The 13,639-nt window shown below is 38.4% G+C and overlaps 5 protein-coding genes and 1 long non-coding RNA gene across 9 annotated transcripts; 4 read left to right on the top strand and 2 right to left on the bottom strand.

Moving 5' to 3' along the window:
* Window positions 1–31: 31 nt before the first annotated feature.
* On the bottom strand, window positions 32–1,594 carry LOC117782841 (COP9 signalosome complex subunit 4). Its single transcript, XM_034619898.1, has 2 exons — window positions 982–1,594; window positions 32–920 (listed from the first exon to the last, which is right to left on the bottom strand). The coding sequence occupies exons 1-2, from the start codon at window positions 1,552–1,554 to the stop codon at window positions 270–272; spliced, it is 1,224 nt and encodes a 407-aa protein (XP_034475789.1). The 5' UTR covers window positions 1,555–1,594; the 3' UTR covers window positions 32–269.
* A 480-nt stretch (window positions 1,595–2,074) lies between these two features.
* On the top strand, window positions 2,075–5,454 carry LOC117782839 (breast cancer type 2 susceptibility protein homolog). Of its 2 annotated transcripts, none has more exons than XM_034619896.1 (3): window positions 2,075–3,013; window positions 3,078–3,158; window positions 3,214–5,454. In XM_034619896.1, the coding sequence occupies exons 1-3, from the start codon at window positions 2,131–2,133 to the stop codon at window positions 5,409–5,411; spliced, it is 3,162 nt and encodes a 1,053-aa protein (XP_034475787.1). In that variant the 5' UTR covers window positions 2,075–2,130; the 3' UTR covers window positions 5,412–5,454. The 2 variants fall into 2 exon arrangements, with proteins under 2 accessions (XP_034475787.1, XP_034475786.1); XM_034619895.1 differs by having other exon boundaries at window positions 3,072–3,158.
* A 1,121-nt stretch (window positions 5,455–6,575) lies between these two features.
* On the top strand, window positions 6,576–8,820 carry LOC117782843 (small integral membrane protein 14). The gene is made up of 4 exons (XM_034619900.1): window positions 6,576–6,717; window positions 6,779–6,898; window positions 6,957–7,002; window positions 8,162–8,820. The coding sequence occupies exons 2-4, from the start codon at window positions 6,827–6,829 to the stop codon at window positions 8,371–8,373; spliced, it is 330 nt and encodes a 109-aa protein (XP_034475791.1). The 5' UTR covers window positions 6,576–6,717; window positions 6,779–6,826; the 3' UTR covers window positions 8,374–8,820.
* LOC117782840 (zinc finger CCHC domain-containing protein 8 homolog) lies at window positions 8,618–10,699 on the bottom strand. The gene is made up of 4 exons (XM_034619897.1): window positions 10,479–10,699; window positions 9,761–10,417; window positions 9,581–9,700; window positions 8,618–9,523 (listed from the first exon to the last, which is right to left on the bottom strand). Exons 1-4 carry the CDS (start codon window positions 10,632–10,634, stop codon window positions 8,867–8,869), a joined length of 1,590 nt encoding a protein of 529 aa, XP_034475788.1. The 5' UTR covers window positions 10,635–10,699; the 3' UTR covers window positions 8,618–8,866.
* A 414-nt stretch (window positions 10,700–11,113) lies between these two features.
* LOC117784470 (gametocyte-specific factor 1 homolog) lies at window positions 11,114–12,076 on the top strand. Of its 2 annotated transcripts, XM_034622218.1 has the most exons (3): window positions 11,135–11,174; window positions 11,232–11,518; window positions 11,573–12,076. In XM_034622218.1, the coding sequence occupies exons 2-3, from the start codon at window positions 11,291–11,293 to the stop codon at window positions 11,849–11,851; spliced, it is 507 nt and encodes a 168-aa protein (XP_034478109.1). In that variant the 5' UTR covers window positions 11,135–11,174; window positions 11,232–11,290; the 3' UTR covers window positions 11,852–12,076. The 2 variants fall into 2 exon arrangements, with proteins under 2 accessions (XP_034478108.1, XP_034478109.1); XM_034622217.1 differs by having other exon boundaries at window positions 11,114–11,518.
* A 478-nt stretch (window positions 12,077–12,554) lies between these two features.
* Window positions 12,555–12,969, top strand: LOC117784555. Of its 2 annotated transcripts, none has more exons than XR_004617431.1 (2): window positions 12,555–12,806; window positions 12,870–12,969. It is a non-coding gene; the product is annotated as an uncharacterized LOC117784555 (long non-coding RNA). The 2 variants fall into 2 exon arrangements; XR_004617430.1 differs by having other exon boundaries at window positions 12,791–12,803.
* The last annotated feature ends 670 nt before the right edge of the window (window positions 12,970–13,639 follow it).

Genomic DNA, 13,639 nt, shown 5'->3' with positions numbered 1-13,639 from the left:
TTTTCCCTACCCCCATCAAAAATAAATTATCTAGAATTTTTCATTCAGCACAACTATATATAGCTAAATTTGTTTGTTTTGTTGCACGATCCATGGGACCATCGTTTATTTCTTAAATTCAAAATGAAATTTACAAAATGAAACTCAGCACAAGTTAATAAAATGTAAAAAACTGTAGAAAAAACTGCATTATGAATGCAATTTATCAATATACAGAAGATTATATTAAATTATATAGATAATGAGAGATTGGGCTTAAGAATTGATGGTTAGTTCTGGTTATCAAGCCAATCGGGCTCGGCGACTCCAATCTTTTCAATAATGGAATTAACTTGATAGCAGAGTGATTGGATTTGACGATCCCATTGGGGCAACAGTTCACGATTCTCGAAGTGCACGATTCCCGAGATTTGATCAATGTGTCCGTTCATGCGTCCCTCGGTTATCATTTGTGAGGCAATCTTCTCTGCCTTTGCAGCGGGTATGTCCAGCAATGCACCCAGCTCCTCGAATGTAATATTATTATACAATTTGCTGGCGGACAACAAGTTGTGCTCAAAGACAGCGCGATCAAGTATGGATGATCCATCGGGTGTGGCAGCCTTCTGATGATCCATTAACAGAGCCTCGAACTCCTGCAGTTCGGAGCGACGAATAATGCGCTCCAGATACATCTTCTCCAATATGCCATAGGCTGGTAAATGCTGGCAGCGTTCATCCTTAAAGAGTGTGGCCAACATGCGGGAACGCTGCTGTCCGGCTGAGGCTAAAACCGTGCAGATAAGCGCCTTCTTCAGCGCCGTCATGCGCTCACCTTGATCCACTATTTTGCGGTAGGAGAGTTCGTTGTAACGTTGGGCAGCTTCAATGAACTTACGCCGATAATCCAGAACGCGGGCGTAGCACACTTTGTAGAGAACCTGCAAGAGGAGATACATAACTTAAAAATTTTTCCATTAAAGGTTAGTTTAATCATCTCACCTGTAATTCCTCAGAGTTGGTTTCCGCCTGCAGCAGCGAAGCACGATTGATGAACAACTCGGCCTGCACGGAATCATTGTCCTCCAGATAAAGTCGAGCTATTTTCAAGTATGTACCTAGTTTACACTCGACGGAATACTGCTTCTGACCCGTTTCCAGAGGAATGCCAACCAGAACTGTGGCCGCATCTCGCCATTGTTGATTGCGCTCGTAGATGTTGGCCAAATGGAATCGTATGCCGGCCACCTGCTCCTCAAAGGAAATGACGCGTGGATGCACCTTCTCCAATGTGAAGTGGGACAACTGCTTGGACATATCGTCGGGCAGTTTGCTCAGCTCGACGCCCACATCGTTCAGTATCTGGCGAGCTATGACCAGGCTAACATGTTCGTTGACAATGGCCTCAACAAAGAGCTTCAGTGTATCGATCAATTCGGGGCCGGTGTTTGACAGCACACTCTTCAGCAGCTGACGATACTTGTCCGCTTGGTCCTTGTGTGTGCCAATGAAGTTGGTCAAGCCCATTAGCTGGGATCGCAGCGCTGCGGTAGTTATCCCCATCTTAAGATGCATATAATTCTGACTACTCTAAGAATCAGCAAACTAATAAATGTTATCGATAATGCCGTTAAAGTGTTGGAAAATATGCTACTGCTATACAGTGCTGCCAGAGCAGCTTTTTTCCGTCAAAACTGGAAGTGAAGCAAATTAAAGCGGACAGCGAAAATTCTGGCCGACTTTTACTGTTTTGTTTTTTCCGCATTTTTTCCGAGCAAAAGCACATACACTTACATTTGATTAATCATGATGATCCACCCTTTAATAATAAACTTCGAGATGATATTGGAAACTATTAAAATTAATAAGTATTTGACCGTCAAATAATCTAGAAAACGCCAAGACCCATAATTCGAACTAACATGAAAAGAAACATCAGCTTTTGTCGGGGTTTTTGTTGAAATATTTTTCATTTTTTCTATCCTACTAAAAAAAGCTGTTTTTAATTTTAAAAGTTAACAGCACTGCTACTCTACTACTGGAAATATACAACACAGCACACTGATGTCTATCGATAACTGTCGATTATAAACAAAGCGGCAAACCGGAGCACTAGACATGAAGTTTATGGATTAATTAACCTGCTTAAAAATGGAAGATGAAGATGACAGCATAGATTCAAGTCCGACACCAGTGAGAGCACATAGCTCCATGCGCGTTCGACATTGGCGCAAAGGAGAAACGAGTTTAATGCTGGACAACGTCAGCACCAATTCAGTGTCTGCAACTGGAACGCAATTGGAATGTGATAAGGAGACACTGCAATTAAATGACCAAGTCAGTTGGTTTGAAGCTGATCGCTTGGATTGCCAGCGTGCTCAGCAGGAACCGAAGCGAGCTCCTCCCGTTCCTGCCTCAGAAAACTTTATGTCGCTGCAGTTCATGCTGGAAAGTCAACAGTTGCCACTGGAGGAAGCTGAGCTGGATTTATCACCCCAACACGAAGCTGAAGAGAATCCTGAGACACCCGAAAGGTTGCAGAGCATTCAAAATAGCATTGTGCTGGAGATCTTAAAGGATTTCTGCTCATCGCCTAGCTACGAGAAGGATGAGCCGCCTGTATATTACGTCTCGCCCCAGTTTCGATTCTATAACAAAAAGTTGCGTACTTATCAACGGCGTTGTCGAGTGCAGCCCACGACGCATCTAACCACAGATGATGATGATGAAAGAATGAGCTGTTCCTCGGGACTCTCTGTGCAAGAAGATTTCATAACAGAAATGCCAACCAGAAACCACTGTGAATTTGATGCAAATAGTTCACAGAGAATTTGTGAAAACCTGTTGAATTTGAGTGCATTTTTTACACAAAACAATGCAAATAGCAGCATTGATTTGCCAGCTGACAGGGCACAAACAGAGGCCATGCTAGTAGAAGATCCTCAGGATGCATCAGATATATTAAAGGACAATGGATACTTTATCGGCAACACGGAGCAATGTAAGTTGCTGGATGACTGCAATGATACTAAGGGTAATTGATTTGATAAGAACTAATTAAGTTTATAATCATACTGATTTTGAAATTCTAGTTGCAGTCAATAAGGAACTCACTTTATTTGGTGGGAGTAATCGCTTGCCAACTATGGAAACTCATTGTAAAACTAACAATCGGAAAGGTGAGATATTCCTCCTTAAACTTGCTAGATTTATAAATTACTTATTATATTGCAGATGGTAATTTATTTGACGATTGTTTGGATTGGTTTGCCGATGATATAAACGCTGAAGCTTTTTCAAAAAAAGCAGATTTAGCTGATGCCAAACCAGCTAAGGAAGCTGTCGAGTCTAAGGAGACTAATGATAGCGAATTCTTTGATGGGATTCCATTCAGTGAATGGCAACCAATGGATTTGCCGAAACCCGCAAGTAATGTGCCTAAGGAAATCCCAACTTTAACTGAAAAACAACAATTAGAAAGCAACGTCTGTAATCAGTTAGAAGAGATACCATTAAGTGAATGGCAACCTATGGATATCCCAGATACTGTTCAGTTTCGCACTGCATCAAACAAGACCATCGAAATTTCCGAGGAGCAGCAAAAGGAACCGCTTAAACTAATGGCGGATCTGGAAGCAAGCTATCCACAGCAAGCAAAAGGAAACAGTACCGAATTTATAGTGCCTAATGCGCCAGACAAGATTGAATTTCGCACTGCATCTAATAAGACTGTGAAATTAACTGAGGAAATGCAGAAAAGGGCAGCAATGTTGATGGCTGATTTGGAGGCTATCAATGGTGGCAATCAGTTGGAGAAAGAGTCAGAATTCCACACAGCATCAAATAGAAATATGACAGATATAGAAATCAACATAACGAAAAGAGAAGAAGAATTTCTAGATGAGATTCCCTTCAGTGAATGGCAACCAATGGAAATTTCTCCTAAAGCGGAAACAAATGATTGCAGTAGTCAATTAGATGTGATCCCTTTAAGCGAGTGGCAGCCTATGGATATTGCAGAATCTGTTGAATTCCGCACAGCATCAAACAAGATCATTGACGTCTCCGAGGAGAAGCAGAAAGAGGCTGCCAAGTTAATGGCTGATGTGGAAACAATCTACTCCCAGACACTAAGAGAAGCCAGTGATAAAGGAAAGCAGCCTGAAGAAGTTCTGTTTCGCACTGCTTCAAATAAGACCTTAGAACTAACAGATGAGATGAGGAAAAAGGCTGCAATGTTAATGACAGATTTGGAAACAGTTCAAGAGTCAACAAATGAATGCCATCCATCTAACTCTACATCAGAGACTAGGGGATTTAATTCTACACATCCTAAAGATTTCCAGTTTCGCACTGCTTCAAATAAGACATTAGAACTAACGGATGAGATGAGGAAAAAGGCTGCAATGTTAATGGCAGATTTGGAAACAGTTCAAGAGTCAACAAATGAATGCCATCCATCTAACTCTACATCAGAGACTAGGGAATTTAACTCTACACATCCTAAAGATTTCCAGTTTCGCACTGCTTCAAATAAGACCTTAGAACTAACGGATGAGATGAGGAAAAAGGCTGCAATGCTAATGGCAGATTTGGAAACAGTTCAAGAGTCAACAAATGAATGCCATCCATCTAACTCTACAATAGAGATAAGGGGGTTTAATTCTACACATCCTAAAGACTTCCAGTTTCGCACTGCTTCAAATAAGCCATTAGAATTAACGGAAGAGATGAGGAAAAAAGCGGCAATGTTGTTGGCAGATTTGGACACGATTGAAGCTCCAGCCAATGCTGAAAATCAATCCAAGTCTATCTCAGAGACTGTAGCCTGCGTTCGTTCTGCGTCTAAGAAACCAATCCAAGTCTCGGAAGACATGCTAATAGCGACCAAGAATCTTTTAGCTGATGTCGATATGGAAAATGTAGGAAAACTAAAGGAATGTGATACACGAAAGGATTGCTTGATGACAGCCACTCCACAGCCGAGAAAGTTTGAGTCTATTAGCAGCTCTGTATTTGAGACACCAAAATGTACGCCGGAGCTGCAAGATTCTCTTACCCAACTGTCAGAGCGTTCACCTTTGGACAAAGCTACAAAGAGTTCCATAATAACGCGACGTAATCTCTTGTCTTTAAACAAGCGTCGCAAATTGAAGAGGGATTCGGAAAATATAGATACTGCCGATACGCCAAATAGACAGCGATTTAATCCAATGACAGCTGCGACCAGCACGCCAGTCCCAAATCGAAAGGAAAACATTAAAGCAGACGCACAGTGTAGAAACAGGGAAAGAAGATGCTCGCAAGAAACTCCAGCGCGTGTGGGAAAGCGGCGAAGTGAGGAGGCTTTATCTCCAATTTATGCGCCGACAAATAAAACTCGTCGTTTGGGCTTAAGTCGCATTCGAAATAAGTCATCGAATGATATTTAAATAATTATTTAAAAGTACGTTATTAAAAATACACATAAATCAATCAGTGTTGGCAGTGCCATTTTTAAGTGCATTATTTATGTGGTCGTTAGTCAACACTACCATATGTGAGTTCCAGTCACTCATTCCAATTCCAACAATTGGTAAGAAAATAAATAGTGTAATCTAAAATAATAAACATATAGCTTTAAACACAAATAACAATTGTAAATGAACAAGAAAACTGATTATGTAAATAATATCCATAAAACTAAGTGAAATTCGTGTAGTTTTAACTATTTGAGAACGCACATTAACGAATCGAATGCACTTTGTTTACCTCCGTATAATTTCCATTGGAAGAGACCCAAATACAAATACGAGAAAGCAAAACAATCAAATGCGAAAGTGACTTCATGTTTTCAATATGTCAACTTGGCATAATAAATTGAAATAATTGACGACATATGGCAACTTATAGCAAAGATCTAAGTGCAATTACGCCTTTAATTAATTACAAGCCATTAAAGTGAGCTGCAAAAGTAAACCGCCACTATGCTGTAAATCTGAGTGGAAAAATGTTACATTTGTTGGAAAAATAAACAAACAAATATGTGTACACACATACAAGTTTATATTCAATAGCAATTAAGTTTTTGAAATTCTTATGTTTGTAATCATTTGTAGGCGTTTGTCAAGGTCGGTCTTTTATAACGACTAGAGCTTCGTGTTCTATCGCTTGACATTTTCAACCGCACACACACATGTATATATATATATATAAATATACAGTTACTTAAAAAAGTGATTTGACAAAATAGTAAATGATATATTATTTTACGATTGATAACCATAGTTAAGAGTAATAAAATGAAATAAATTTAATTTTACGTCAAAACACTATCTTGACTAACTGTATGCTATAATATTTGTATTGTAAACCGCGTAAGCTAACCGCTCTCCCTCTCTTGCTCTTGCTTTCGCTCTTTCTCTCATTAAATCCCAAGTACCGACTTTATCACATATTTTAAAAAGCACAAATACAGCACTTATAGTTGGAGCACATTCAAATGCCTATGTATGTATACATATATTGAGGAGAGTTATATACACTGGGCTTCTAATCATTTTGTCTGTGTTTTTATTTCGCTGGCAGAAAACGACAACCATAAATAAAGCAGAAAAATACAAACACAAAAAAAAAAAATTAGATTCGTTTCAGTTGAGCTCATTTACTCATTTACACTTTGAAAATACACACTTCTTCAGTTCGGTTGTTGCTCCAGTTGTCAGTTCATCATTAATTGTCACCTGCAACAAAGGCCACGTCAGTTGCAGACTGTTGTTGAATATATAAACAAAACATTACTTATTATTTGCAATTGCAGTCTGTGCGACGAGCTTCAAGGAATCATAAGAAAATAAAACCATAAACAATGGGCGACGAATTCGATGGATGCGAATGCATTTGGTCCCATGAATTGGCCATGCAGAGGCTAATTAATTTCGTAAGCTATAAATTAGTCGAATTATCCAGGTTGCTTCACTAACTAGCTATCTTTATAGATACGGCAGAATCAGAATGCTTGCACAGACACGGAGTGCATTGACGGTAAGTGATAACAAGTTACTGTGAATGATAACAAGTTTCTGCTATGTCAATCTATTATCGACCGTTTACTTAGCAACAAATTCCATCTTCAGTGCATCATTCACACTATGGCCTTTCCAGCCTCGAAAAAAATACACAATTTCATATACCAAAATACCAAATATAAAAAAAATAGTATGTTAAATTATTATTATGACAAAGAAAAAGATTTGCGTAAAGTATAGTGATCAGGGAATAATCAGAATAATCCAGAATCGAATACCGAAACGTTTATACCACGGTTAAAGAGTTGACCAACTTCAAACTGTCATAACTTGATCAAAACTTAACCGATTTTCAAGCGGAATGTCATTTTGATCATGATTTGGCATTTTAATTCAATCTGCATTCAAATTTTGTTTATTTAGAAAATTTTATTATTTTCGACCAAGATTCGATTTCGATGCTAAGGGTCCCCCCTTTGAAATTTCGAAAATTCAAAATTTTAAATCTCAAGTTTTCACTTTTAATGAACTCCTTATATCGTAATTAGTATAAAACAACACTTTAAACTTGATTCTGGGACCTTTCAGTTTTTTGTAAAAAATCATGTGGAAATGAACAAAAATTGGGACTTGTAAAGTGACTAACCCCGAAGTCTGACCAACTTCAAACTGTCATAACTTGATCAAAACTGAACCGATTTTTAAGCGGAATGTCATTTTGGTCTTGATTTGGCATTTTAATTCAATTTGCATTCAAATTTTGTTTATTTAGAAAATTTTATTATTTTCGACCAAGATTCGATTTCGATGCTAAGGGTCCCCCCTTTGAAATTTCGAAAATTCAAAATTTTAAATCTCAAGTTTTCACTTTTAATGAACTCCTTATATCGTTATTAGTATAAAACAACACTTTAAACTTGATTCTGAGACCTTTCATTTTTTTGTAAAAAATCATTCAAAATTGAACAAAAATTTGGACTTGTAAAGTGGCTAAATTCTCAGTCTGACCAACTGCAAACTGTCATAACTTGATCAAAACTGAACCGATTTTCAAGCGGAATGTCATTTTGATCTTGACTTGGACTCTTAATTCATTCTGCATTCAAATATTTTTGGATTCGTTAAAAAATTTTTTTTTGCCCTAACTAAACTAAACTGTTTGTTAATTTTTTTAGTTAGCGGTCGTGTAACGCAGCCTGGACAGGCTGGAGGTGACACTGGGAGCAGCTTCACCATAGCCATGGTCTTCATGCTTTTGGCCATGTTCATGTACATGGTGAATCCCAGCACTTGGCGTCAGTTTACTAATACCAATAAGCCAGTTCGTCGCGATAACAATCAGGATGGATCCCCACCACCGCCGCAGCCACCGCCGGCAATCAATTGAGAGCTTCATTTCGTTCTTAAACAATTTGCATTTTTGGTTATATATAAAACATACTTAGATACATATGAACTTGCCTATATCCATAGATATGTATGTATATATCGAATCATTGCCCGACAAAAGTTTCAATAATGTCTACATATGGGGAGCATAAAACAGGTACAGAATAAACTAACGCAATTAAATCAAAAAAACAAACATTACTCCAAATATCCAATTGCTAAAATGAAAATGTTGTAGTATGTTGTTAAGTTCAAATTGACGCAACTCTAACTCTCTTTTAATTAATATCAAATTTTGTACAAACTTATTGAATACGTACTACATACAAACATTTTACATACTATATATACTTATAATCGTATATTAGCATATTACATATTTAGCATGGTTTTCATGTGCAATATCAAATTGAATTGGTGAATAAAACTTTGGCTGAATTCAAAAGAACAAATGTATTTACAAATTAAAAAACCATGATTAATCTCTGATCTCAGTCGTCAGCATTTTGCAGATTCTCCATTTTCTGTCGCACATCCTTGAGCAAACCTTTCATTTGTTCATATTTGCCAGTGGAATCGGGCAGGTTCTCAAAATTGATGACATCGCTGACGCCCGCCTTGAATTTCTCGCCAACTGGCAGTTTGTCAAACTTGGAGAACTTTAAGATGGGTGTGCCTTCAATGGAGGCCTTAAAGATGGTAGGCTTTATAGCTATTGCGGGGGTTTCAGTTTCTGTTTCCGTTTCCTTATCGACTGTGGACACATTCAACTCGACAGTGCTTGTGTTTAACGACGTGTTGGATTCAAGTTGATGTAATAATTGCGCCTGTTGCTCTTTTAGATCCTCCAAAGTTGGTGATGGACTGCGTTGTGGTGTCTCTTCCGCTGGTGGCGGAGGGGGGGCAGGTATACAAGGCTCCTGTGGTAAAGGTGGCTGCATAACATCTTCCACATCATCATCATCGTCCAATTCCATATCATGCTCCACGAAATTTGTGGTACTTTCTATTGTAACATCATGTGGCGTTGGCAGCTCTATTAACTTTTTGCGCTTATAAGCCTTGGTGATGTTCTCGCCCAGTGACTTGATAAAGTTCGCCTTGAGTTGATGGTCTTGGAAGTGTGGCACATTGTGATGTTGAAAGTCCTAGAGAAGATTAAGATAAAGTACACACACATTTTGGATATTAAATGCCATATTTACATCGTAGAACTTGGGACCTGGTTGCGCATTGAAGCCAGGGAAATCAATAATTTTATTGACATCATATTTGAAGCTATCGGATTCGCCTTCTTCCTCCTCCGGTCCCTGGACTTCTGTGCCCTGTTATAATAATAATAATTAATGAAAGTTTACTTATACTATATTTTATTTCATACTCACATCTGCATTAAAGAGCGTTATGCCCGAACTCTGCACCTTGGCCTCCTCTAGCCAAGCTGGCGGATAACCCAAGACGCGCATCCGATAGAACATAAATGGCAACTCGCCTCGACTGAATCCCATGGCATGTCGCGTTTTGCTGCTGATCTTTCCCGGTCGGATGTGGGCAAAACGCTGCTCCGCATCCACATGATAACGCTCCATTCGACTGGTTTTCTTCCGTGCTCGCTGTATCCTAGCCTGATTGCGGGGTCGTGTACACTCTCGCAGGGAATGATCGGTGCCACCGCAATTGAAACAGGCTGATTGCACCTTGGGGCGAAAGCATTTGTTAACTGAATCGGCTTTCAGCTTCTTGCGGGTTGGCGTCTCCTCGTCCAGGATGTCGGTGTGGGCGCGCTTGTATGACGGCACTTGGGCTGCGTTTAGCTTGCTGGTTGGAGCAGTGTCAATCAGGAAGAGATCATCATCTGGAAGCGGAGTCTCAGTCTTTGTATAGGCGATAATGCTTGACTTTGTCTCATTTGTTTCGAAAACCAATTCGTTTGCGGCAAAAGTCTTGTTAAACACGCGCAGTAAACGATCCTGCAATCTTTCGTAGTCATCCTTATGCCGAAATTTCACCTCGAATACTTGATTATCACACTCATCCAATATCTGCAAGTAAATATTATACGTCAATAAAGGTGAGAACTAATTTTTCAGTTGACTGCTGTACCTGGCTGTTGGTTTCGTTCGGCGAGGTGGGCGGAGTTGATTTGGCGGTAATGTTAACAATCTCAATATCGGTTTCTTTTACTTCGCCATCTTCCACATCCGCATCGCTGTCAATAGTTATAACTGAATCGTTAATTACTATCACGCTTTTGTCCATTTCTATTGTTTTATTTATTTTTTTGCGTGTTCTTTAAATAACAAATATAGTTACAGTGCTGCTAACTTGCTTTAATAGTCTTGTATCAACCAAAAACGGGCTGGCAGGCTTGTTGCAGGGCTAGAAGAAAGAAAAATTAGAACCAGCTCATTTTTAAATTCATTACATTGATATGATGAATTTATATATTTTTGGCTAGCTCTAGCAATTTTCCGAGTTCGATTGTATAGAAAAATTTGATTATTTCTAGTTTTACGCGATATTGAATAAATCATTTAAAAATAACAATGAAAAGTTGTGGGGTCGGGCTAGCAATGCCTTTGCTGTCATCCCCAAACACACGATACGAACGAAGCAATACAGTCCTCAGTTCAAATCGAGAGCTCAGCTAAGAACCCTATTCCCATTTATTTGTCAGTAAATTTTTTTTAAACTAAAAATTGTAATATTTCAATTTATTACTTGATATCGATTATCAATAATTAGTCACAGTGGAAATAGCTATCGAAAATAAAGCAAGCATTTCGCGGTGTGTCTATTTTCTTTGCTTAATTGGCTCATCTAATCCTAGTCTGCATATTTTGTGAAAAATAGAACTTGAGTTTTTTGTGTACTTCAAACAGATCCCGTTAAGCTTACGTAAAGCGCAAAGAAGAATGTCACGCAAAGGAGACGCCGATAACAGCTCAATTTATTCGTTGGCTGATGACAAATTAAAGCCGGATTATAAGAATTTTGTTGTGTGTCCTTATGATAAACATCATGTAGTTTTGGCTTGCAGATTGGCAACACACCTAGTTAAATGTAGCGCCAATCATCCGGGAAACAGAATGGTGAGATGTCCGTTCAACTCTACACACGTGTTGCAGGCGTCGTTTTTAAGCGTAAGTTTTAAAATCCAACAACTGTACAAATTAACTTAAATTGTCACTTTACAGACACATGTTTTAACATGTCCTAATCTCAAGGATTTGATGCACTTTACAAACAAAGAGACATTCCGATCGCCGGATCAAATGGCTGGTCGTGTGGAATACATATATTGCCAGGAGAACTGGAATGATGAACCTGAAACGAAAGTCTACGATCCACAAGAACATTGCTCGAAGAACATACTGTTGAGAAGTTTAGTGGGCGGCACGCCATCTCAGCGCAAGGAGTTCCGAGAGACGGAGCGAAAGAAATTCAAAGAACTAATGGAATGCAATGAGCTGTAAAATTAATAATATAATAAGCGTAAAAATATGTAAACATACATACCTGCATACATAAAACTTATTTAACGGTGAAATGCGGCATATACTTGAGCAGTGTTGTAGGTTCTCACAAATAGTATTGGAAAGCGTTGAAAAGTTTTTATTTTGATTTGCTAAAACGGCAGTTGTAATTCAATTTCACACGAAACAAATTTCTGAAATATATAATTGTTATTCTTGATTTAATTGCTTGTGATTCATTCAGTTACATGAAAGTATGTAGAATATTTACTGCGCCTGACTTCCGCGATTCGAATGAGACATGTTAAGTGAAACAAACAGAAATTAAATCAATCGATTGGAAATGCGAGTCAAGTGCTCTGTTGGATTTTATAGATAAGCCAAGTTAAAGACGTCATGTCTGATTTTAATCTAGAGAATCGCCGTCTGAATGGCAACGATCCATGAATAATGTTGCGCAGAATCAACGTCTCATAATCATTATTAATTCAACTTACAACTGGGGGAATTCTCAGCAACAACAAAAAATGTTGTCTGAGGAGTTTCAAGCGATCAAATGAAATGAATTCAATTTGAATAAGTGCGCGAAAATCGGACGACATTTATTGCATGCAAATGAAGACTGTGATATTATAGTTTGCAGTGAACAATTCTCCATAAATAGCTCGGCATCCGTCATACCTTTCCACAGAAGCCATGGATCTGCTCAGGTGTTGTCTACTGCTCCTGGCCCTCGTAGCCTGTGTGCTGGCCACGCCCACTCTCAACAAAGCCCAAGGAAACGCCTTCTTCATGCAGAAGAAGTCTGAACTTCTCGAAAAGCCGACACAACTTCTCAGCGCCTTGTCATCGAAATTCAGCAAACCGAAGCCTGTCTTTATTAAGCCGGTTGTAGTGAAGCCCATTGTTGTTGTCAAGCCGGTGGTTGTGGGAGGTGGCAGCGGCGGTGGAGGTGGTGGTGGTGGCGGTTGGGGTGGTGGAGGAGGTGGCGGAGGTGGTGGCGGAGGAGGATGGGGAGGCGGCCACGGACATGGGCATGGTCACGGTCATCATGGCAAAACTAAACTCTTCAGCAAATTTTAGTGTAAATGGAAAAAATTCAATAAATGTATATATAATAAAGATTAAGTAATTACAATTTATAATAAATTCAATAAGTGTTCAGCTGTTTTAAAAGTTTTTTTAAATTATAAAATTAAAATAAAACAGTAAATCCATAAATATTTTCCCAAACCCAATTCCATGTTACGTTTGGATTTGGCTAAAAATATTTATTTTTAGAAAATAAACTGCGGCTTAACGCCATTTGGCTTGTTTACGGCGCTAGTAATTTGGCTTAATTGCGGTGAAAAGTCGCAGTATTAGAGTATAAACTACTGTCTAATTTTTTTAGTGATTTGGCATGTGGGTGGCCGAAAAGTGACAGTTCTAAAGGATAATTAATTTACACGGAAATTATTTAGCTTTTTTGAGGTCAGTTCTGATGTAAACTGGCTTGAGAGTTATTATAGACAATTATTCGATTTCTTATGCTTTTTTTTTGTTTGATTAGGGTCAGTTTAAGAGTGAACTGATTTCGCAAATTATTTAATTTTTTTGACCAGGGAGTAATACCGAAACCGCTTACCGAAATTAACCGTTTCATAGTACTAGAATTAAAACTGAAACCGAAATTAATATTTTTTGGTTTTGGTACATTTCTTCAAAACTATTTGTTAATTTCTGTATGTATTCAATTTTGCTTTAAATTAAAAATTTACTTCAGATAAACTATTTTTTTATTAAATA

This window comes from Drosophila innubila (genome assembly GCF_004354385.1).
Source record: "Drosophila innubila isolate TH190305 chromosome 2R unlocalized genomic scaffold, UK_Dinn_1.0 1_C_2R, whole genome shotgun sequence".
NCBI classification, from domain to species: Eukaryota; Metazoa; Arthropoda; class Insecta; order Diptera; family Drosophilidae; genus Drosophila; species Drosophila innubila.
Note: the sequence above shows the minus strand (reverse complement) of the source record. Positions and strands in the feature narration are given on the sequence as shown.

Bases quoted from the DNA above. Each gene is read 5' to 3' on its own strand.
- LOC117784470 (XM_034622217.1), top strand. From the start codon at position 11,291: ATGTCACGCAAAGGAGACGCCGATAACAGCTCAATTTATTCGTTGGCT. The intron at 11,519-11,572 runs GTAAGTTTTAAA...GTCACTTTACAG, and splicing joins TGCAGGCGTCGTTTTTAAGC to ACACATGTTTTAACATGTCC.
- LOC117782841 (XM_034619898.1), bottom strand. From the start codon at position 1,554: ATGCATCTTAAGATGGGGATAACTACCGCAGCGCTGCGATCCCAGCTA. The intron at 921-981 runs GTGAGATGATTA...CTCCTCTTGCAG, and splicing joins CCAACTCTGAGGAATTACAG to GTTCTCTACAAAGTGTGCTA.
- LOC117782840 (XM_034619897.1), bottom strand. From the start codon at position 10,634: ATGGACAAAAGCGTGATAGTAATTAACGATTCAGTTATAACTATTGAC. The intron at 9,701-9,760 runs GTGAGTATGAAA...TTATTATAACAG, and splicing joins TAACGCTCTTTAATGCAGAT to GGCACAGAAGTCCAGGGACC. The intron at 9,524-9,580 runs GTAAATATGGCA...AATCTTCTCTAG, and splicing joins CAGGTCCCAAGTTCTACGAT to GACTTTCAACATCACAATGT.
- LOC117782843 (XM_034619900.1), top strand. From the start codon at position 6,827: ATGGGCGACGAATTCGATGGATGCGAATGCATTTGGTCCCATGAATTG. The intron at 6,899-6,956 runs GTAAGCTATAAA...CTATCTTTATAG, and splicing joins TGCAGAGGCTAATTAATTTC to ATACGGCAGAATCAGAATGC. The intron at 7,003-8,161 runs GTAAGTGATAAC...TAATTTTTTTAG, and splicing joins AGACACGGAGTGCATTGACG to TTAGCGGTCGTGTAACGCAG.
- LOC117782839 (XM_034619895.1), top strand. From the start codon at position 2,131: ATGGAAGATGAAGATGACAGCATAGATTCAAGTCCGACACCAGTGAGA. The intron at 3,014-3,071 runs GTAATTGATTTG...TTGAAATTCTAG, and splicing joins TGACTGCAATGATACTAAGG to TTGCAGTCAATAAGGAACTC. The intron at 3,159-3,213 runs GTGAGATATTCC...ATTATATTGCAG, and splicing joins TAAAACTAACAATCGGAAAG to ATGGTAATTTATTTGACGAT.